Source organism: Sebastes fasciatus, chromosome 24, assembly GCF_043250625.1.
Source record: "Sebastes fasciatus isolate fSebFas1 chromosome 24, fSebFas1.pri, whole genome shotgun sequence".
Classification (NCBI taxonomy): domain Eukaryota; kingdom Metazoa; phylum Chordata; class Actinopteri; order Perciformes; family Sebastidae; genus Sebastes; species Sebastes fasciatus.
In genome coordinates, this window is record NC_133818.1 from 9,752,343 (window position 1) to 9,774,918 (window position 22,576).

The 22,576-nt window shown below is 41.2% G+C and overlaps 2 protein-coding genes and 1 long non-coding RNA gene across 3 annotated transcripts; 1 reads left to right on the forward strand and 2 right to left on the reverse strand.

Moving 5' to 3' along the window:
• Window positions 1-1,874: 1,874 nt before the first annotated feature.
• Window positions 1,875-12,978, forward strand: stk24b (serine/threonine kinase 24b (STE20 homolog, yeast)). The gene is made up of 11 exons (XM_074627654.1): window positions 1,875-2,617; window positions 6,503-6,733; window positions 7,062-7,118; window positions 7,521-7,629; window positions 7,913-8,070; window positions 8,912-9,097; window positions 9,184-9,332; window positions 9,528-9,651; window positions 10,683-10,751; window positions 10,898-11,034; window positions 11,279-12,978. The coding sequence occupies exons 1-11, from the start codon at window positions 2,576-2,578 to the stop codon at window positions 11,313-11,315; spliced, it is 1,299 nt and encodes a 432-aa protein (XP_074483755.1). The 5' UTR covers window positions 1,875-2,575; the 3' UTR covers window positions 11,316-12,978.
• Window positions 12,798-13,239, reverse strand: LOC141763191 (uncharacterized). The gene is made up of 2 exons (XR_012593045.1): window positions 13,102-13,239; window positions 12,798-12,978 (listed from the first exon to the last, which is right to left on the reverse strand). It is a non-coding gene; the product is annotated as an uncharacterized LOC141763191 (long non-coding RNA).
• Window positions 13,240-13,998: 759 nt separating this feature from the next.
• Window positions 13,999-22,141, reverse strand: slc15a1b (solute carrier family 15 member 1b). Its single transcript, XM_074627653.1, has 23 exons — window positions 21,851-22,141; window positions 21,297-21,331; window positions 20,888-20,972; window positions 20,522-20,663; window positions 20,103-20,222; window positions 19,907-20,006; window positions 19,355-19,445; window positions 19,179-19,262; window positions 18,311-18,393; window positions 18,110-18,196; window positions 17,941-18,030; window positions 17,805-17,849; window positions 17,660-17,692; window positions 17,483-17,571; window positions 17,184-17,265; window positions 16,983-17,099; window positions 16,732-16,869; window positions 16,022-16,068; window positions 15,722-15,829; window positions 15,524-15,638; window positions 15,308-15,445; window positions 15,062-15,169; window positions 13,999-14,820 (listed from the first exon to the last, which is right to left on the reverse strand). Exons 1-23 carry the CDS (start codon window positions 21,855-21,857, stop codon window positions 14,563-14,565), a joined length of 2,202 nt encoding a protein of 733 aa, XP_074483754.1. The 5' UTR covers window positions 21,858-22,141; the 3' UTR covers window positions 13,999-14,562.
• Window positions 22,142-22,576: the final 435 nt, after the last annotated feature.

Below are 22,576 nucleotides of genomic sequence, written 5' to 3' on the forward strand. Positions count from 1 at the left end.
CTGTGTAACCGGCTATCAATACAGGGGCATGCGAATCACCCAATTATGGATTTAAAGCGACCTGTTCCATCTGTGGTTATACAATTTAATCAATAGCTCTATATGCTCTCTTTGTATCATGAAATCCAGTTCAAAGTCAGCAGCAATGTGGCTTGATCGAGCAACCCTTGTGGATTCTCTCAACCATAAAGGCCCCTTTGTTAGAACAGGTTGAACACAGCCAGCCAAGCAGACATCATTATGATCTGAATCTGAGCTATAAATACATATCATATGATACTGCATCAAATGTTCTTGGTGACAACAAAAAAAGCTGCAGTAATGCACTGGCACATCCCGTCATTATAGCTGCAGAGAGCACGCGATGGTGCAACCAGCATCAGCATCCAGATTACACAAGGATGCTGCTGCTGGGAAGTTTATACTCTGGCTCCTCCATGTGGCCAAACACACCAGGCATCAATTAGACTCAATTAGTGCTGCTGCACTGGTTGGAAAAATCATTTGATTTACTCACAATGCAATTGTGTTATCTCACTACAGTAATGCTATTACATGAATATTGCTATTGCAGAGGATTGCAGTGTGTTATTGTAATGAAATTGATAGATTAATGCAGGTTTTAATAATAAAAAGTGGATTTTAGTAGCAGTAAAGTGAAGGGCAGTGATTCCCAGATGGGGCACATGTCTCTGGGCGATCCTATAGAAAACAGGTTCAATCAGTAGCTCATTATATTTAGTAGTATAGACTAGCTCAGGGGTCCGAACCTTTACTATCAAAAGAGACATTTTAGGCGAAAAAAAATAATAATAATAATCTGTCTGGAGCCGCAAAACATTTGAGCATTGTGATGAAGGTAACACAGATTATAGTCTAAGTATATAGTATATAAGTCTAATGCAGTGAGGGCCAAAGACACAATGTACTACGGAGTATTAGGGCCACATTGAGGGGAAAAAACATCTGAGATTTACAGAATAAAGTCATAATATTACGAGAAAAAAAGTTGTAATATTATTAGAATAAAGTCATACTATAACGAGAAAAAAGTCAGAAGTTTACGAGAAAAAAATAAAATAAAATAATAAAATTGCTACTTTATAATATTATGACTTTATTCTCATAATATTAAGACTTTTTTTCTCGTAAAGTTATGACTTTATTCTTATAATATTACGACTTTTTTCTTAAACTTATGACTTTATTCTCGTAACATTATGACTTTTTTCTCGTAATATTACGACTTTTTTCTCTTAAACTTATGACTTTATTCTTATAATATTACGACTTTTTTCTTAAACTTATGACTTTATTCTCGTAACATTATGACTTTTTTCTCGTAATATTACGACTTCTTTCTCGTAAATTTATGACTTTATTCTCATAATATTACGACTTTTTTCTTAAATTTATGACTTTATTCTCATAATATTACGACTTTTTTCTCTTAAACTTCTGACTTTATTCTCATAAAGTTATGACTTTATTCTCTTAATATTACGACTTTTTTCTTGTAATATTATGACTTTATTCTGTAAATCTCAGATGTTTTTTCCCCTCAATGTGGCCCTAATACTCCGTAGTACATTGTGTCTTTGGCCCTCACTGCATTAGACTTATATACTATATACTATAGACTATAAACTGTGTTACCTTCATCACAATGCTGAAATGTTGTCGTTTTGTTTGCCTAAAATGTCTCTTTTGATAGCTGCAGGTTGCAGACCCCTGCTCCAGCTGAAGGTGGTTTATTAATTAGCTTATTAATAGCACTTTATCAGGATATCTGGACCAAATCACAGCTACTAACTGGAGTTTCCTCAGCCATAATGAAACAGTTTATTATGGCTGTCTGTCTTTAAGCATCACTGACTCTACTCTTAAACCTTAAGCATCACTGGTCCCCCCACCTGGCAGCAGCATCACCACCACCTCCACCGTGTTGTTGTTGATCCGGATCCGGATCCGCCCAGCCAGCCAGCCAGGCGGCGTCACAAGCACCGACAAGATGGCCGAGAGTACGGGTCGAAAGTGAGGGGAGGAAACACAAACACTGGCTGAGCTGATCCTCTCCTGCGGAGCCTGCGGAGCCGCCAGACCCGGAGAGACGAGCTCATAGCCCGGAGATCAGAGCCGCGGTGGTCCGTTGTCCTGGGCGACATCTCGTTGCTATGCAGACTGACCGCTTGTCAGTTTGTCAGTTAGTCTGCGTTGGCTAGCTAAGCTAAGCTAAGCTAGGCTAGGCTAAGCTAGCGAGCTAACCATGCTAGCTAGCTGACGTTAGCGAGAGAATACGCGTCCAGAAAGTGACATTTTAATTAAATAAATAAACGTATTCGTGTCTGAGGAGTGGAATTTGTTGGCGTCACTTTCCCGCCGTAAGAGTGGGGACATTTTAATTTAACGGTTAATCTAACTAACGGATTTCTTAGCTTGCAGAGTTAGCCCAACGGCTGTTAGCATTTAGCCCAACGGCTGTTAGTTAGTTAGCTTGCTCAGCTGTTTTGGTACCCCGGACTGTAAACAGTGAAGCGAAGGAGCCAGAGGAGGAGCAGGACCAGTCAGCATCACCATGGCTCATTCTCCTGTCCAGGGTCACCTGCCGGGGATGCAGGTAAGAGAACTATCTTCTGAATGTGCCTCTTGAATACAGTAGTTAAAGGTCACTGAGAGAACATCATGTACCACTGTTTGACTCCCTGCTGTGCAGCAATCAGACTCTGACTGTGGGCATCTCAGGGACAGGGAGGGAGAGGCTAAGTCAACATAATGAGATACTAACTCATTATGTTGAGATAGTAAGTCACAAGTATTGAGATATTAAGTCAAAATAATGACAGTAAGTCAAGATATTGAGATATTAAGTCAAGATATTGAGATACTAAGTCAAGATATTGAGATATTAAGTCAAGATATTGAGATACTAAGTCAAGATATTGAGATACTAAGTCAAGATATTGAGATATTAAGTCAAGATATTGAGATACTAAGTCAAGATATTGAGATATTAAGTCAAGATATTGAGATATTAAGTCAAGATATTGAGATATTAAGTCAAGATATTGAGATACTAAGTCAAGATATTGAGATACTAAGTCAAGATATTGAGATACTAAGTCAAAATAATGAGATACTAAGTCATTATTATAAGATAGTAAGTCAAACATTGAGATACTAACTCATTATGTTGAGATAGTAAGTCACAAATATTGAGATATTAAGTCAAAATAATGACAGTAAGTCAAGATATTGAGATACTAAGTCAAGATATTGAGATACTAAGTCAAAATAATGACAGTAAGTCAAGACATTGAGATACTAACTCATTATTACAAGATAGTAAGTCAAAATATTGAGATACTAATAAGTCAAACATTGAGTTACTAACTCATTACTTTGAGATAGTATCTCATCATAATGACTTACAGGGGGGAAATGGGCTTCCACATGAATATATATGAGTCTAAATGAGTGCAGGCTCTCAAATTAAAAACCCTGTGTAACTGTCTATCAATACAGGGGCATGCGTATCACCCAATTATGGATTTAAAGCGACCTGTTCCATCCATGGTTATACAGTTTAATCAATAGCTCTATAGGATCTCTTTGTATCATGAAATCCAAGTAAAATCTCACACTAACTAAAACCCTAACCCTGCAATGGGCAGAATGAATATATATATATATATATATATATATATAAAATAAATGATGGATACATAGCAGGAAGCTAATTTACATCGCTGCTATGTCGTCATTGTCATGTTAAGAGCTACCCTGATACACGACTATTAAAACAAGTGAATATAGTGCAGAAGAGACTGTTAAAAATGAATGTAGTGCATTATTATCCGTCCTGCAGACCGTCCTCCTTTCAATGCACACATGAGCCTTGTTCCCTGCTATCTTTAGGATTTTTGCCCATAGGGGATAATTGTGTTGGGTAAGATAACTAGAGGAGATAACTGTTCTTAATGTAAACTGCTTCATGCACCAGATTGTGTTCCCTGTGTGCAGCAGATTTCTCTGCTGTGGAAGGAAATGCATGCAGACTCAGGATGCTTCAGAGGCAGACAAACTGCTGGGGTTTTTGGCACCAATGAAGTCCATTTAGAGCATAAATTGTGAAGACGTTTTTGCTGCCAGTCAGGTGATGATTGTTCTTAAATTAAACTGCAGGGCATGGAGGAAGTCAAAGTTTTAGCTTCCATCCATCCATCCAACCAAAGGGCCCCAAGCCGGGTTTGAACCTGCAACCCTCTTGCTGTGAGGCGGCAGTGCTAACAAACAATTAACCTAACCTGCACGTCTTTGGACTGTGGGAGGAAACCGGAGCACCCGGAGAAAACCCACCCTAACTCCGGGAGAACATGCAATTTTAAGATAAAATCTCCCAGTGCAAGTTGTAAATCTGGCAGAAAAAGTCAGTATTTGACTCGAAGCTCTTCAAACAAAGCTTGTTATTGTTTTAATAAGATATGACTCATCACTTTAATCATCACTTCTGTCCCACACTGGAATGGCTGTTTAGTTTACTGAATAAATCTCTTTCATGGCAACCTAAAATGCTCTTCACTGGTGACATAAGGGATCCCTTCTTGTGTAAAAAGGCAGCTGTTTCGTTTTTAGCTATCTCAAAACAGGCGTATTGACCCTTCTCTGCTCAAAAGAGGTCATAAAAGGAAGTTGTTTTTGTCGGCGCCCGCTCTTGTGTTTCCCACATAACAGCCTCTGGAGAGTTAAGTCATTTTGGTTCACTTCCTGCAGCGTTCAAGTAGTCTTTTTTTTTTTTTTTCAAATACACGTTACAGTGTGCTGCTACCCCAGAAAAGTTGGAAATATGGTTTGTTTTATTTTTGCCTGACCACTCTTAACACAGTGTGAAATCATGCAACAGCAATTGGTTTGTCTCTGCCGTCCTTATGACCTCAAAAGGAGTTCTAATTATGCCTCAGATTGCCAGCAGTCATTTTGGTTGTCACAGTAATATGATGTTAGAGATTTTTCATCGTGGCATCTCAGCACAAACTGAAACTACAGCACCTAATCTGCCCAAAAGCCAGTCATTTAAAATGTCATAAAGGGGTTATCTGAATCTGAGTCTGCATTATGGTGGCATCACTAATTCAAAGTTAATGCATTTCATTTAAAATCTTCATATCAGACCCATGTATCTTTATTTAACTCAAATCAAGTTAAATTCATTAGCTCAGTAGTATGTAATTGTTCTCGATGTTTTTCTGATGTTTGTTTGTTAATGATTAGAGAATTAAACCATCTACACCAGCGCTGGTACTGAATGTACAACACCGCTCAGAAATGTTGGTCTTAAATGCTTCAAAATTCGGCGAATGATAGAATTATTTTGATAATCTCTTTTAGGTCTGCCCACTCTTGGTCGATTAGGTGACTAATCAGTCGTTTTGGTCTTAGTTGAGTAATTATTCGATCTTTATTTATTGTTTTTTTTAATGCTGAATGACTTATTTCCAAGAAACTTAATTCCGAAACACCAATAGCGCGAAAAATGTCCCATTGGACCAAAAAATAGCCCATTTGTCCAACAGTCTGTTACCCCGAAAACAAACGGCCATTGTTCCAAAAATACACACTCTCTCCGTGCACCAAACAGAAACACATGGCTACTTATTATGCAGAATGACTGCAATTATTTTATGACATCAGTTGGAAGAAAGGATTTCATTGGTCAGACATATATTCCCGTAAATCCGCTGAAATTGAGGTCTGTCCGAATATCTTTTCCCCCCACACAAATGTTCCGCAGGAGTATGCAAGTATTCCCAAAATCAGTTTTTACAAATTTTCGGACGAAAATCCGTGCTTGGTGTGAAAAGGCTTTTAAAGTGGGGCTTTTTGTGTGGTTCTTTATGGAGATACTCTTTAGAGACATGCCGATTAAATCAACTAATCGATAAGTCGACAAAATTGTATGAGTGTTAGTCGACTAAGAGTTTCTTTGGTCGAGGACAGTCCTATTTTTTATTTTAATTTTTTTTTTAATTTTTCAACCAAAAATGCCAAAATCTTATCTGCTTGTATCTGTTTATATTATTGCAAAAGGACTGTTGGTCGGACAAAACAACACATTTGAAGACGGGACTAATTAATCGAGACGGTACAATAAACCCCAAAGGTGCAGCGGGTATTGAAAGGACTAAAATGTTATCCTAGGAGCATATTTTGTGTTATTTAAATTCTTTTTAACCTGCCTTGTTATCCAACTGTTACACTCTTTCCCTTTCATTCTCCTGTGTCTTTCTCTCTGTGTAAACAAACACAAGGTGTTGCAATGAGTGAATTAATGTATCCTGTAAGAATGGCACCCTGCTGGTGTTTCCTATTTACTCCCCGACATTCAGTTCTTTTCAAACATTCCCTTTCCTTTTGTTTTTTCTTTTCTTTCATTTAAAAAATCCGCCTTCCCTTTCCTCCCCTGCTTTGTTCCCCCCCTTCCCCCGCCCCCTCCCATCACCGCCAGAACACCAAAGCCGACCCGGAGGAGCTGTTCACCAAGCTGGAGCGCATTGGCAAGGGCTCGTTCGGCGAGGTGTTCAAAGGCATCGACAATCGCACCCAGAAAGTGGTGGCCATCAAGACCATCGACCTGGAGGAGGCGGAGGACGAGATCGAAGACATCCAGCAGGAGATCACGGTGCTGAGCCAGTGCGACAGCCCCTTTGTCACCAAGTATTACGGCTCGTACCTGAAGGTAACGCACGTGGTGGCACAGGACGAGGTTACAGTCAAGTCTAGAGTATTTTTGCATCTGTTTTCTCCTCCAAACTGGATGAGACGTAAAAGGATTTATCTTCCTCTACCCACTTTCTCCCTGAATAATCCTAAATTAAAAAGGGGATTAGCCTCATATGACACCCACCAGGCCCTTGACTTGTTTAGGAATGCACCTGGCTCTTGACACCTCACATTAAGCCAGTAACCCCCTCCATAAAGCAGCTGTGAATATGTCTCCTCAAATGCACCGTAATGAGCCCTTTAGCTCGTCACTAACGGCTCACTCTCTGTCTCCTCTGTTCCAGGACACAAAGCTATGGATCATTATGGAGTATTTAGGTGGAGGCTCGGCGTTAGATTTGGTAAGTGGTTTCTGCAATGTGACCGTACAATGTGACTGATCAGTCAGTCACCCCGCTGAGCTGAATCAGACATCTTGTATCAATGTGGTGACGTGATTATGTTTTAAATAGTCTCCTCATTCATTAAATACTTGGCCTTTGCTGTGCGATGTAGCACATTTGCTTGACGTTTAAAGGAATACTTTGTATATCAGTTTGTATATCTCTTTTTTTTTATTGGAAGAAGACTATAGTATAACACCAGACTTATTCTTGAATGTAATTTTAGATGAACCGCTCCTTTTAATCTGAATCAAAGTTGTGTGATTTGCTTTAGATGAGTCTGTAGAGTTAATAATCCTCCACCCCGAAGGCTCAGCTGACACCCACAGCTCATTGCTTTTGTTTGCATTCCCTCTAAAGATGGAGCCGGGAACTCTGGACGAGACCCAGATCGCCACGATCCTCAGAGAGATCCTCAAGGGCCTGGAGTACCTGCACTCTGAGAAGAAGATCCACCGGGACATCAAAGGTAGCAGGCCGACCGAGAGTGCTGCTATTAGAGGACTAAATGGCATCATTGAGCACACACAAATATCACGTAGAAGCTTAATGGTATTGACGTCCACTTATGGTTTCATTCATTATATCGGTTGTATTTCATCGGGGAGTTGAGGTGAACGCTGCAGCGGCTCGCTAAAAGGCTTCTGACAGTTGTTCCCTCTTTATTTAATAAATTGGGGATGTAGATAAACGGCATTGACAGAAGTGTCTGATAGCTTCTCACTCTCTCACCGCTCCTCCTCCCTCCACAGCCGCCAACGTGCTGCTGTCCGAGCAAGGCGAGGTGAAGCTGGCAGATTTCGGCGTGGCGGGGCAGCTCACCGACACCCAGATCAAACGCAACACCTTCGTTGGCACGCCCTTCTGGATGGCCCCCGAGGTCATCAAACAGTCGGCTTATGACTCCAAGGTAAGGTCAAAGACGATGAGTCATGTTTCCGCTGTGCACTCCGTTCCATGTGGTCACACTCCTCCACAAACGGTACTAACAGCTGTCAGACTACACCCTGTTCATGTCGTGAACAGTGGTTTTGAGAGCAGAACAGCAGTGTTGTTGACACTACGGATGTCACGAGAACCGATTAAATGAAAATATGATTTATCGTTCAGCACTAATTCAAATACTCAGCCGCTCCTGCGTTTTTTCTCACTATGCAAACAAAGTGACTCTGTTAATGGTGTAATGCAATAGCACACTTATAATAATTAGGTCATCCATTTATACAATGAAGATACAGAGAGAATGTGTCGGGTCATTTGCAGCAGTGGTTCCCAAACGTTTTTAAATCCCAGAAAGTCGTAAGCCGAGTAGCTGTCGCCTTACAGACACGTGTCAGCTTTCTAGTTGAGGACTGATGGGAGCTGGAAAGTGTGTAATAGTCAAAGGTGAGCTGTCGTCACCGGTAGAATTGGGTGGATTTCTGGTTTTGCCGGTCCGGTTTACGAGCGCAAACCGGCTGAACCGGCATTCGCAATTATGAAACGTTCTGGCTAATTAAAAAGTAACCGACATCAGCAACCTGTGCCGACCTTTTTGACATTTTCATTTGCTGCACTTCTAGTCTCAACAGAATACATTAAAGTATTTAGAACACTAGAATTAAAAAGCAATATAGATCATATGAAAGCACCATAAGGCCGGAGAAGCTCATACAGTGACAAGAACATGATGAAAGAAGTAGTGGATTACTGTAGAGAGCCTGATTGTTGGTTAGCCTATGTCTAAGTAAGTAAGTCTATGTGCGTTCCAGGCTGATATCTGGTCTCTGGGCATCACCGCCATCGAGCTGACAAAAGGCGAGCCGCCCCACTCGGAGCTCCACCCCATGAAGGTTCTATTCCTCATCCCAAAGAACAACCCGCCCACGCTGGAGGGCAACTACAGCAAACCGCTCAAGGAGTTCATCGAGGCCTGTCTCAACAAAGAGCCCAGTTTTGTGAGTCGGGGCTTTCACATTTTAAAGATGTTTCCTCCCGACCGCGCCGTGCGCTCGTCTCACTCGCTCCTCTTCCGTCTCCTCAGAGGCCGACCGCCAAAGAGCTGCTGAAGCATAAGCTGATCGTCCGCCACGCGAAAAAGACGTCCTACCTGACGGAGCTGGTGGACAAGTACAAGAGGTGGAAGGCGGAGCAGTCCAGAACCACGGAGTCCAGTTCGGATGAGTCTGACTCGTAAGTTTTGTCTTTTAGTTTTTGCTGCCGTGCTGTAATACCAGCAGCTCTTTGACACAAACATCCTGCCGGAGGAGAGGAACGTCCTCTTTTTCCTCCCACATTAGTTCTGATGGGCTTTAAGCACTTAACATGCATGACTTCCTCACTCATCCCGATGAGTGTTCAAAGCCTCTTGAACGTCTGTCCAATCAGAGAGCAGGACGGCCAGGCGTCGGGCGGGAACGACTTTGGCAGCGACGACTGGATCTTCACCATCCGAGAGAAGGACCCCAAGAAGCTGCAGAACGGGGAGGGACAGTCGGGGGCGACAGACCAGGTGAGACAGTGGGACACGCACGAGGGACATTTTTGGCTTTGAAATGTAATTTTTTTTTTATTCATTTATTATTATTTTAGATTCTTTTTTAAATAGTTGTTAATGTATATGGCGTGATTTTATTTTTATTTTTTTTCAAATTTTGGAAATTCAACCTCAGCTCCTATAATAAGTCTATAATAAACTGTATAGCCACTCAGACCCTTAAGGACAAAATGTCCCCATTGAAACCCATTAAATCCACAACTATTGATCCCACAGTTATTATAGCATAAAATCATGCATTCTATTATATCAGGTTTTCAATCTAGAGCCATGGTTTTTACTATTTTCCACCAGATTGAGCCGTTTTCTCATGTTTGCCCTACGGGGCAAATATATGCTAAATGCTAGGGGCATCAGTGCTGCATTATGAAACACTGCGGTGTTTGATGCAATAGATCAAAATCAATGTTGTTGGTAATCATTGACATATCACAGACTGAAAAAAATCCCCCCTAGCATTTAATATACAGACAATAATTGAATGTTTATGTTTTGTTTGTTTGTTGCATTATGTAAACAAACTGGCATTTAAAGGGCTACATTTCTGATAATGGATGAATAATTGGTAGTTATGATCAGGACTGAAGTAGGTTAAAAGATTTAACTCGGTGAAAGTGGAAAATAATATTAATATATAGTATTTTTACAGCAGTTTTAGGAAGGGGACATTTTTGTCTTCTAAGGTTTTTGTTTGTTTTTACGGTGACACTGCCAAAAAATAAAAATGCATCAAAATCACTGTTGTTGCTAATCATTGACATATCCCAGACTGTGAAAAAAATCCCCCCCCTTTCATTTAGTATACAGAATACAATTCAATCTTTGTGCTTTCTTTTCATAAAAAAACAGTGGCAGTATGAAAACAATCTGGCATTTAAAGGGTTAATATTCTGCAAATGAGTGAATATTTGGTGCCGTGCTGATTTAAAAAGATTCCCCCCTAAGGTGAAGCTGCACTACTTTACTCTCGCTCTCTATTTCTACAGACAAAAGACATTCCAAAGAGGCCTTACTCACAGAGCCTGTCCACAGTCATTACTCCTGCACTAGCTGAGGTAAGGAGCTCCATCTGGATCACCAACAGACTCCGGACTGGGCCTACGTTGAATATAGTGAAATGGTACATTTGTGCAAACATCCAAGTCTGTCTCTTGTAACCAAATCTCTGCCTCCTCACCTCTTTCTCCCCCGCCTCCCCCAGCTGAAGGCGAGACAGGAGCAGGTGAACGGGAACCCCATGGTCCTGGATGAGCTGAGGGAGGCCATCATGATGGCGGAGGAGTCCTACCCCGGCATCTCCGATTCCTTGGTGGCCCACATGGTCCACCGGCTCCAGAGGTAACGTTTGATTTTGTGCACAAAAGCAGTCGGGGTGGGAATCACCAGAGGCTATCAAAATTGAGCTCAGGTGCATCCTGTTTCCACTGATCATCCTTGAGATGTTTCTACAACTTGATTGGAGTCCACCTGTGGTAAATCCAGTTGATTGGACATGATTTGGAAAGGCACACACCTGTCAAAAAGCAGAATCACATTTCATGCAGTAGATGATCTACATCCTTGGTTTTCTTTTTTCTTGCAGTTTCTCCACAAGCAGGACGTCCTCCTCCTCCCCCTAGATCTTGGCTCTCAGCCCCAGCCCTGCTCTCCCAGGCCCCCCAGCCCCGCAACACCACAGCCAGGTCAGAGGGTTACAAGTCAGGGGTGGAAGTCTTTTAATACCAGCTGACTACATTTGACCTCCCTGTGGGAGGGGCGGGGGCTAACATAAGCCTGTAAAAATTACTGAACTCCAAAGCGGAGAGGAACTCTGGAGAGCTTCTTTTAGCCACTTAGGAGAGGAGAAGCTCAGGGGGGCAGCGGGACACGTGGAACCGGCTGTGACGGGACAAAGTCGGAGCAACATGTCAGACTCTGGGCTCTGTATATGTGGGACTTCTCACCGCGGAAGTCTACATGGAATTTGCTCCAACGAGGAGGCGAAAATCTCCCCCCTGAAATCCAAGACTTCAACCCCCCTCTTAAATGCAGGTGTCATATCCCCAGAACCTCTGAAAGCATGCTTGATGAACCTGCAGGGATATCATCTTAGTGTGCAAGCTGCGTGCTTAAACGCACATGTGTGTGTGTGTGCACCTGCGAGCGTGTGTGCGTGTGCTCTCGCGTATGTAAGACTCCCTGTTAAGGCAAATTGCAGCATTCTTAATGAAACCTCAGGTAAAGTGCTTTAAGTGGACTTCGAGGCAGCGGGAGGAAGAGAGGGGGGCGGGGGGGGGGGCGTCGCCATGCTGTACATGATTGCGGGAAAATGAATCACTGTGTACAAAATGGTCATGCGCATTTTGTAGATATTGGTGATGTTTAAAAAGTAGATATTTAAAAACAGAACAGAAAATGCCTTGCCTTTTTGAGATCCACGCGTCTACGTTCTGGCATTTCATCGCAGATTTCTTTTACCCGTCGTTGAGTGAGATTCAGTTCATCAGTGTTTTTCTTCGACTGAGTTCCAATCGTCCATTTCAATCACCTGCTGAATCATCGAACTAACTATGATACTACTTTGTTTAGAGCTTTGTATTTGTAGTCGGTGGGGTGGGGTGGGGGGGGGGGGGGGGGGACGCCTACCTGTACTTATGTTTAGACAATTACAGTTTGAAATTGTTTAGGACAAGATCTGTGTCGGCAGAATAACAGTATTGAGTGGAGCCGAGGACAATTACGAGGGGGAACCACTACGGGCGTTGGAATGCTGATATCATGTGAAGTATTATTTTTTTCCGTGTAATTTATCTTTCGCATTGCTTAAAAAGTGGAGGCGAGGAATTACTGGCAAGGTAGGCGATCGCGTCACGACACACAGCCAAACTAAAGCGTAGACAAAAAGAACGTATATTGCCAAGAAGTGATCGTTCCATTGCAACATCAGCGCCCAGCGGCAAAGCTGCGCTTCCGCCATTTTGGACTGAAAGCGACTACCGGACGCCAGTAAAAACGTCCGCCTGCAAAGTGGCGTACAAAAAGTAAATTATTTCTATTCTATTGTCGTATTCTGCCAAAAATGGCCTGTGTTGAACAATAATATATATAGACGGGTCTCTGTGCAAATTGCTGTAACGTTACGTGACTACAGCACTCACATTCACACCTACGGGCAATTTAGAGTCAACAATTAACCTAACCTGCATGTCTTTGGACTGTTGGGGAAAACCGGAGCACCCGGAGTAAACCCACGCTAACACAGGGAGAACATGCAAACTCCACACAGCCAAACCCATTTCATAACTGGTGATAATACCAAACAGATCTCACACTAATACGTCGTATGATAATGATGTCTGGTGGTCAGTCTACGTTTATTACAACGGTGGTTTTGCCCTCTGAATGCACCCAGTAATGTTTGTATACAAAAAATCCGTCTATTATAAATTGAATAAGTGTTTTCAGTCCAAAATGGCGGCTGTTGTTTTAAAAAAACACACCGGAGTTTGGTCTCTTTGCTTCTATACTCTTCAGCGTAGATCAGGACCAGCCAAGCTGCAGACATCAACGCCATTCCTCACTCCGGACGTTTCTGTTCTTCACTTCCACGCCACGCTAGAAGTGCCATGTCCTCTTTTTACGCTCTCACCAGATGTTTGTACGTAGTATGATTTGCACCTTTTTTTTTTGTTTTGTTTTTATTTTCAGATCAGTTTTTTGCACTTTGAAAGTGTGTCGAGTATTTAAAGAAGCCTGTAAGAGGATAAAAAAAAAAAAAACACAAAATGAAAAAAGTTGCTAATAGCCATGTTTTACTATATATGTTTACTTAAGAGTTCCAGAATTTACTACTGTGCTAATGCAGCAATAATGTTGAGGAGTTGCATCAAGACGCACTTGTCAACACAGGGATTGAAAGAAATTAAGAAATATCTGATATTTTTATAACTGCAAAGATGGAAATATGGAATGCTTTATGGATATGGGCACCTTGCCTACCGGCAAAAAAATATCTATACCTTACAGAAAAACATATGCTACGGAAATAACTACAAAATGTGTACATTTGGTCTCCTTTATCATAGCTGACAGTTTATAGTACTGTATATAATCTTTGCTTGTGTCATTTGAGAATTCCCAAGTTAAATGTAAGCTCCTTGTAAGCTTTCAAAGTGACATGAGAAATAAAGATCTAATGCTAACTGAGGACTTTGGGTCGTGCACGTCTCATTTTCTGGACCTGATATTATTATGACAGAAGAGTATTAGGGCAAAACATGTATTTAACATAATGCCATAGCATAAGAAACCAGTGTGTACACGTTTATTGACAACAACACCTTGCTAGCATCTTTATTGAAGAGGGGCAGCGCATTCTCCAAGGCCAAAATGAAATCGGAGTTATATGGAATATGATTTTCTGTTTGATTTGGAGCACATGGGAACATTATATATACATAAAAACAGTGACAATATAATACAATACATACAACACTGTGCTTGGAAATAAATACAAATGTTGGAATGGTTTCTTTGTATCATTGCAAAAGCCTATGAAACATACAATTACATAAAGATGTTGCTACACAGTGCAAATAAATCATTGTAAAAAAAGAACAAATTTACAACAGCGAAAGCACAAATTAACCAATAAAGATCCAGGGGTTTTGATTATATGAGTAACCGCTAAAAAGGGAATATTCTTTAAAGATTTTGAGCCACAATAGTTTGATTTCTCCCTGCCTTCACTAACACTGTCCACCGAGAGCTTAACCATCTAAGCCCCTTTTCTGTGTTCTGCCATCTTCAGCAACATCCGTTTATTCAGCAGCAGGACTCGAAACACAGAACCAAGCAGCGTTTGTAAAGCCGCGGAGAAGCGTCGCTTTATATCTTGGTCTGTTTGGTCTTCTCCTCGTCAGAGCTGGAGTCAGAACTCCTCCTCCTCTCCTTCTCATCGCGGTGCTCAACCGAGTCCTTCCGGGTCATCTCCACGCTCTTCCTCTTCTCCTTCTCTTCGGGCTCCTTCTGGGCGAACTGGGCTTCTATCTTGGCCGGGTCGATGTAAGTGTAGAAGTAAGCCATGAAGGCGAAGACGAAGCACACGACCAGCAGCAGAGAGGCGAAGAGGATGTACTCGACCCACTAGTGAACGGAAACACACACACAGTGTTAATGTGGAGCTAAACTGAAAAGAATAGGAGATTTATCGAACATAAACTGTGTTATTGTTAGGGCTGTCAAAGTTATGCGATTAATAGCAATTCAATATTTGAATCGATTGACAGCCCTATTTATTATGTTCTATCAAAAGCAACTACAGCCAGTGTCAAACGGTCAGTGAGGACACTGTCTACTAATGGTTTGTATGACATTATCCACCCACCTGATCTGGGAGCTTTGCAGCCTCGGCGATAACGAGCACAATGATGTTACCTACGGCAACAGTTAACAGCCAACCAGCCTGCAGCACCGACTTCATGTTGCTGGGCGCCTGGAGAGCAAAGGGACATTCAAATAGAGCTACATATTTATAAAAGACCAAGGCCAAGTTAACATTAGGACACACTTTATAAGCCAATGCCACTTGTATTATTTCTGTTGTCAGATATGTGAGGAAAGCGCCCTCTACCTGTGAGTAGGAGAACTCCAGGCCGGTGACAGAGAACACCACCTCTCCTACAGTCATGAGGAAATACTGCGGTATCTGCCAGGCCATGTGCATGGTGTTCGCCTTGATGTCATTCACCGATCGGATGCTCTGTTCGCACTGCAGGACATAGTCAGGTTACCGCAATCCAAAAAAAAAAGTTACATTCAAGCAATATTGTGATGAAAATGTAGTTACGTTTGGTCCAAATGCGAAAGTCGGCGGGATGATCACGGTGAAAGAGCTGCCGAAGCCCAGTTCCTGATTGTAGACGCACTCTAGTTCGGTGTTATCCTTGATCCGATACTGTGCGCTGGCATGACAAGAAAAACACCAGTCAGAACGACTTTTCTCTAGTGTAACTGTTTGTGATATAAATAATGAAATCAGTCTTACTTTCCCCGTGGTACCGCGAAATAGTCTGACATGTCGTTGGTGGCGATGACCCCAGAGTCCAGGTCACCCACCGTTACATTCAAAAATGAGCCGAAACCATTGAAAAATCTGTGGAAGAAGAATTCAGAACGCAATAGGTGAGACAGACTTGAAGTGAGACTTGTAAGATTTAAAAAACAAATTGGATTTTTAATCAATAACACACACTTTTGCTAAAGTCATGCATATAATTTTTTTCTCAATATATAACATGTTGTGATCTCCACATTCCTACAACTTTTATAACAATTTGAAACTTGCCTGATAGCGTTACCGCCCTCTTCCGGCTTTTCTTTGATGTCCGTGAACTGAAGATAGAAAGATACTTTAAAGCCTCTATATCTTTGTACTTTAGGTTAAATTTGATACAGTATAAAGATTAAAGTACAACGGAAATCAAATTTAGCCATCCCATTTTTTGCCGTCAAATAATTCCATCTTGATAGCAGCTGGCAGGCTGAGCCCCAGCAGGGGACCAAGAAAACAAAGTAAACAAACTTGTGCTTCAGCTTACAAGCCATGGAAGAAAGACTTTTGTTAGCGGTGATGTTAAGGTCCAGCATCTAACCGGACCAAAGTGACATTTGCAGGTACGTTAACATATTAAAAGTGCTGCAGCTAATGAGCTATCTAGCCTGCAAACTGTCATTAGCGATGCGCTTTTTCCTCACTGAAAGTTTGTTCGGTCGTTCGTTCAACAAGCTATGGTGCATGAACAAGACATGTGTCTATGTTTGTAATTTAGATAATACTCAATACATTTCTCCCTTTTTTTTCTCAAAAGAAAAAACATGACATGATTTATAGAGCAGATACGTAGCTGTAGCTAGGGATGGGTACCAATACCCGATTCTATTTTTTAAACTCGGTTCAGATTTGATAAAATGTTATTGGTCCCTAGCTGTACCAGACGAAAAACATATATATTTTCAGTTGGACTTTAACCACTTTAATCTGGCAAGTGTGCTCACCGTTATAGGCCTGGGTAAGAGCACATCCTGAATGACGATGGTACTCCGATTGCCATCCTCTAAAGTGATTGGGTAAGTGACAGTAGGCCCCAGCTGCAGGACAAATGGTTCATCAAAAGTCAGGTAATCCTCATTGGCCTGTAGGAGAAAAGATACATATCAATAGTGTGTGGTGGCTTACAGACCTACTTAGCTTTAGTACATTTAGATCGTTAATGTGTGTGTACTGTGTCTTATGTTGGGTAGAATACCGTGAAATTCTCCAAGGTGAAGTTGTTGGTTCCAGCTTTGACATACAGCGGTTCGTTAATCATGTTGATGAACTTCACTTGGCCTTCAGTGCTTGATGGGAACTTCGGCAGGGTTTCCTAGAAGGGAAATGGAATGGTGAATTGTGCCTCATGAGGTAATGTGTGTTGGCCAATGTGTGTTTTTATGTGCGTTACGCTCACATCGATCTGTATCTGGACCAGGGCAGCAGCGATGAACGCCATAGCAGCAAAGAACATCCCCACCGTCATCCTCCTTAAAGGACTGCAGAACAAACACACACACACATTTGAGTTTAACAATATATTTTTTCGAACTATGGTTTTGTCATGAGTATTATCACACAGAATGTGAATATTAGATTAAAGACAAAAATTAATAAATAGAAAGTTTGCAAAATTGAAATACAAAATGACTCCAGAGAGTTAAAGTAATGTAATATTTTCCATCTCACAGGAACAAAACAGAAAAATAAACTCACGTGAAGTTTATATTGCACTTGGCAATCAGCGGGTAGATCAAACTGTCCACAACCGGTACCATAATCAGGATCAAGATAGGGTTGACAGTCTGGTGGGATGAAAGCGAGTCAATCGAGTTCACGTCAACAGCATTTAGTACCAAGAAACGCCTCAACAAAGTAACACAAGTGTCTTACCTGCATCTGATCGGGCTGGATTACAAGAAGTCCCTGTTGAAGTAAAAAAAAGGAGGGAGACAGTCAGAATCTCATTTAAAAAACAGTCTTTTCTGTAGTTTGCGTTCACAAGTTGGGACAAAAATGCTACAGATAAAACGCTTACAAAGTCGCCGTCCATGGTGGTCGCCTGGAGGGTCCATCTGGAGCCCTGTGGAGGAGACACAGCTCTTCTTTAGTCTGTCTTTGGACGCCAGTACACTTCCGGGTATGCATTATTTTTCTTTTGAAGGAATAGTTACCTGCTGGTCAAAGAGAGCCCAGAACATGGGCAGAGGGATGTAGAGGAACAGCACCTTCAGCACCATCTTCACCTGGGCAATCAGGAGTTTCTGGAGACAAAATTATGAGTTTTACAACACCGTACTGTTTGTATTGGTATGTACTTGTGTGTGTGTATACTGCACTTACATCGTATTTCTCCTCAGCCCAGTCCATCCAGTGGGTTCTCTTGGGGTATTCAGAATCACGGTGCCTAAAGCGATTCTTGATAGCAAACTACAGATAGCAGGGAAAGACATGTTTGATAACGTGTGATATTCCTCGGTTTTATTTAAAACCATTCAACTCTATTTTGAAGATGGAAAAAAAACTCTTTAAGGAGCCACTTACCCCGATGCATTTGCAGACTTTCACCAAGATGTTGCCTTGTGGGGGGGTCTTAATGTACATACCACTTCCAATAATAAACACAACTGCAGACACACACACACACACCAAATATACATTTTAATATTTTACTTTTTGTCAAAACAGCAACAGGAAATTCTGAGCAAATAAAGGAGGCCATTGTTAGAATGCTTAACTTAGCTTATATGCACTATAAATATTCATGGTACCACTTTCTTATAAAACTTTACATGGGGTAATAATATCTCTTCCTTAGGTTTAGGCAACAAAAGTACTTAGTTAGGTTTAGGAAAAGAATGACTTGGTTAAGTTTAGGTAACAAAAAAGATTCACTTGGTTGGGTTTAGGAAACAAAACTACTTAGTTAGGTTTAGGAAAAGATCAACTTAGTTGAATTTAGGTAACAAAACTACTCAGTTAAGATTAGGCAACAAAAGTACTTAAGTTTAGGCAACAAAACGACTTAGTTAGGTTTAGGCAACAACACGATTTAGGTTTAGGAAAAGATCGTGGTTTGGCTTCAAATAACTCCCGAAGTGACACAACTTAAGTACGTAACTTACGTGACAAAAAATGGGCGAAAGTCCAGTATTTTTTGACCCACCAACCTACCCTGACCTCCTCCCTCCGCGGCGTTCGGCGCTATTTATATTCCCTGGTTCACGATTATGTTAATTACACACAAATTGGTTTCGTGGGATATGCATGAACTACAGTACTTTTCGCAGGTATAGCTACGAACAGTGTATGAGAACAGCCTGCACTGTGACATCATCAGGTTTCTTTTCTCAAACTTGACAGAGCTCCTCTAGAGGCACAAAAGATATTAAACAACGGTTTTTATTCTTACTCAGAGCAACCACCATGAGAGCAGCGGGGACTCCGAAGGCCAGTGAGTAGCACTTCTGATTGGTGTAAATACCACACTCCTGAGCTGGAAACAGCAGCACACACAGACACACATGTCATTTTATATTCAACACTCCTTTCAGTGTATTTTATGCTCTGTGATCAACGTTGGCGTACCTCTGAGGATGGGGGTGATGACGGTGGACAGCAGACTGCCAGCATTGATGGACAGGTAGAAGATGGAGAAGAAGGTGCTTCTCTGCTTCTCCTGTTGGACACGAGAAAGTTAAACAATCCCGTGACAAAAAGCACCGATGCACGTTTTTCCAACATTATATTGGATGCATTTTATATGACGAGTCATTGATATTATGGGGTAATCTTTGTCCCTGGCCCTGAACCGTGTAATAAAGTCACTGAGACAGATGTGGTTATTAGTTAATAAACAACTAGCTGGAAACAAATAGATACAAGAAGTGCTGACACTGATAGCTGAGTGAGTCGTCTCTTTAATTGCCTGCGTGGTGTGTGTTCCTACACGTGCAAGAAAGGTAGTACTCTTGGGTAATACATATGGGTCCTGCATGTGGTGTATGCATACATGTATGTACATAAGGGGGATTGGGTACCATATAAATTGGATTATTACATGCTCCTTCGTGGTGAAAATACCAGTAACACTTTATTTCACGTGTCTGAAATTGAGTGTGTGTTTGAGCCACATCTAACCTGATGTTCTTGAAACTGGTCTCCACCAAAGGCGGCCACGCATGGTTTGATGCCTCCTGTACCCAGAGCAATAAGGATCAACCCCACCATGGACAGAGCTCTGAGGGCAACCCACAACACCGACACAATCAGTGAGTATATATCTTTTATACATCTGTATTTCTGTCACACTGCTCTGCGTGTGTGTTCAACTCACACGTGGAAGGTCATGTTGTCTGGCGTGCCGTCCCTGTCTGCATCTGTGATGTCATGGATAGCACTTATTGCCAAGACAACCTGTCCCAGCGCATAAACGATGGACAGGTAAATAATAGTCCTGTGCAGAGGGAGGAGGAGGAGGAAGGAGGAAGGAGTGTAGGGTTAAACAGGTGTACATGTTCAGGTGGAGATAAGATAGACAGGGGTCAAAAATCCAAGGATGAAATTGAATAGCTGATTCTGTGAGATACTTTAACCCCAACTCTACTACTCTAGTATATACTACAACATGCATGTCTTTGGACTGTAGGGGAAAACCTGAGCACCCTAACACGGGGAGAACATGCAAACTCCATACACCAAAATGTATTTTTTATTTGGTTGCAGGTGAAAGATTCGCAGGATTTGAAAACTCACTTGAACTTGCCGAGCCATGAATCGGCCACGATGGCTCCCAGGATGGGCGTCAGGTAGCAGAGGGCCACAAAGGTGTGGTAGATAGTGGTGGCGAAGTCATCATCCCACTTCAGGAAATACTTGAAGTATAGCACCAGCACGGCTGCAGAAGTAAATAAAAAAATTAGGTGGATCAGTTTCATTTGAAGGCACCATTGGTTGGTTGCAATCTGCAACCACACCAATAGAAAATCCTCCACACTGCACCTTTAAGTGCAATTTTGAGATACATTTACTTTACTTGAGTACAAAGACAAATGAAACATCTTCTTAAAATATGAATAAATTAGCTTCATGACTCAAAGGAAAGTGTGTAAAGTGACTCACCTCGCATGCCATAGTAGGAGAAACGCTCGCAGAACTCATTGACCACAATGAAAAAGATGCTAATTGGGTAGCCAAAGATAGTCGCCTGTTAGAGGGACAGGAAAAAGGAGTTTGTCTACAGGTTCTGCACAACACTGGGTTGTTTCACGTGCTAATAACTTACATTGCATTCAACAAGACCTTAGTTAGGCAAGGTATTCTTTAATCAATCACTTTAATCCCTGGAATTGGATTTTTTTTATGCAATGGTTGTGATTATAATTGTTTAGGATTTTTTTTTTTAATACCCATGGATGAGTGTATATTTTTTCCTCTCATAAATTCAGTCCCGTTGGGTATCAGAGTGGTAAACAATAATTATGTGCATTTTTATAAATACTACAGACAGTGCAATAACAGTTGGACTTACACTTTTTGGCTTGGGCTTCCTGTCCTCTTCTTTGTCTGCAGAAATTAAGTCACACATTATGTAAACTGATATATATATATTTTTTTTAAAAAGGAAATAAAAATAATAAAAATATATATATGTAAATATATATGTAAACTGATATTTTTTTCTTGAAAAAAAGGAAAGAAAATAATAAAAAATAAATATATGTGTGTGTGTGTGTGTGTGTGTGTGTGTGTGTGTATATGTGTAAACTGATATATATTTTTTTTAATTTAAAAAATAAATAATAAATAAATATATGTGTGTGTAAACTGATATTTTTTTCTTGGAAACAAAGAAAAATATTATATATTATTACATATTATATATAATATTATTATATAATATTGTTGAAGTATAAGCTAATATGCATGAAGCATTTAAAAAAAAGTGCAATGCATGATATAAACATGCATAATGATGTTAATAATTCCTCTAAAACGTGGAGGAACAGAAATCCCAAAAGATTTTGTAAGTAGTAAGTTTGTGTTCCCGGGCGTCCCACGGTTCCCATCCAGACTGGGACTCACCTGCCATGGCTGCTGCTGTGTGTGTCGACTTCGGGTCCCTTCTCCGATTGAATCCTTCAGTAAAAAGACACAGAGAGACTTGTGACCCCTGAACAGATCCACGACACGAAGACCGAGCCGAGGCCCGGACAGCTTTTTATGTAACCTCCCATCAAACCTCCTGCAACGCCCTCTGATGCTGGACTGTGGATCACATACATACTGTACACACCTACCGACATGCAAGTCACAGTTATTTCCACCTTCCGTCATGTGTGTCAGTTATTACTTTATGACTCAGATAAAGAGGATTTGCACGGTCAGCTGATAAAGGACTGTATTTCTTACGAAAACAAACTGGGGCTATCTTCATATGACAGTAACAGCAGTGACTAAAGCATGAAACACATAAAACACATAAAATAAATCTTGAATTCTTTTGTATTTCACCAAATAAACCACATACAAACGCACACCATGAAACACTAGCAGGACTCACGGCAGACACATGATGTTTAGCAGCCAAAGTCTCTGAAACAATGACACAGTCGGGCTGTTTGTGACACAGAGTGCAGGGGGGGGTGGATTTTACAGGAGTCAGCATCACGATTTCACTCCTGTTTCTCTTCAATGAATGTACAGCTCGGTGCGATCACTACATCAGGCCAGCAATTAGGATTTTTTTTTATCTCTGTACAGTGAATATCTTTGTGTCATCTATCTCTGTACAGTGAATATCTTTGTTCC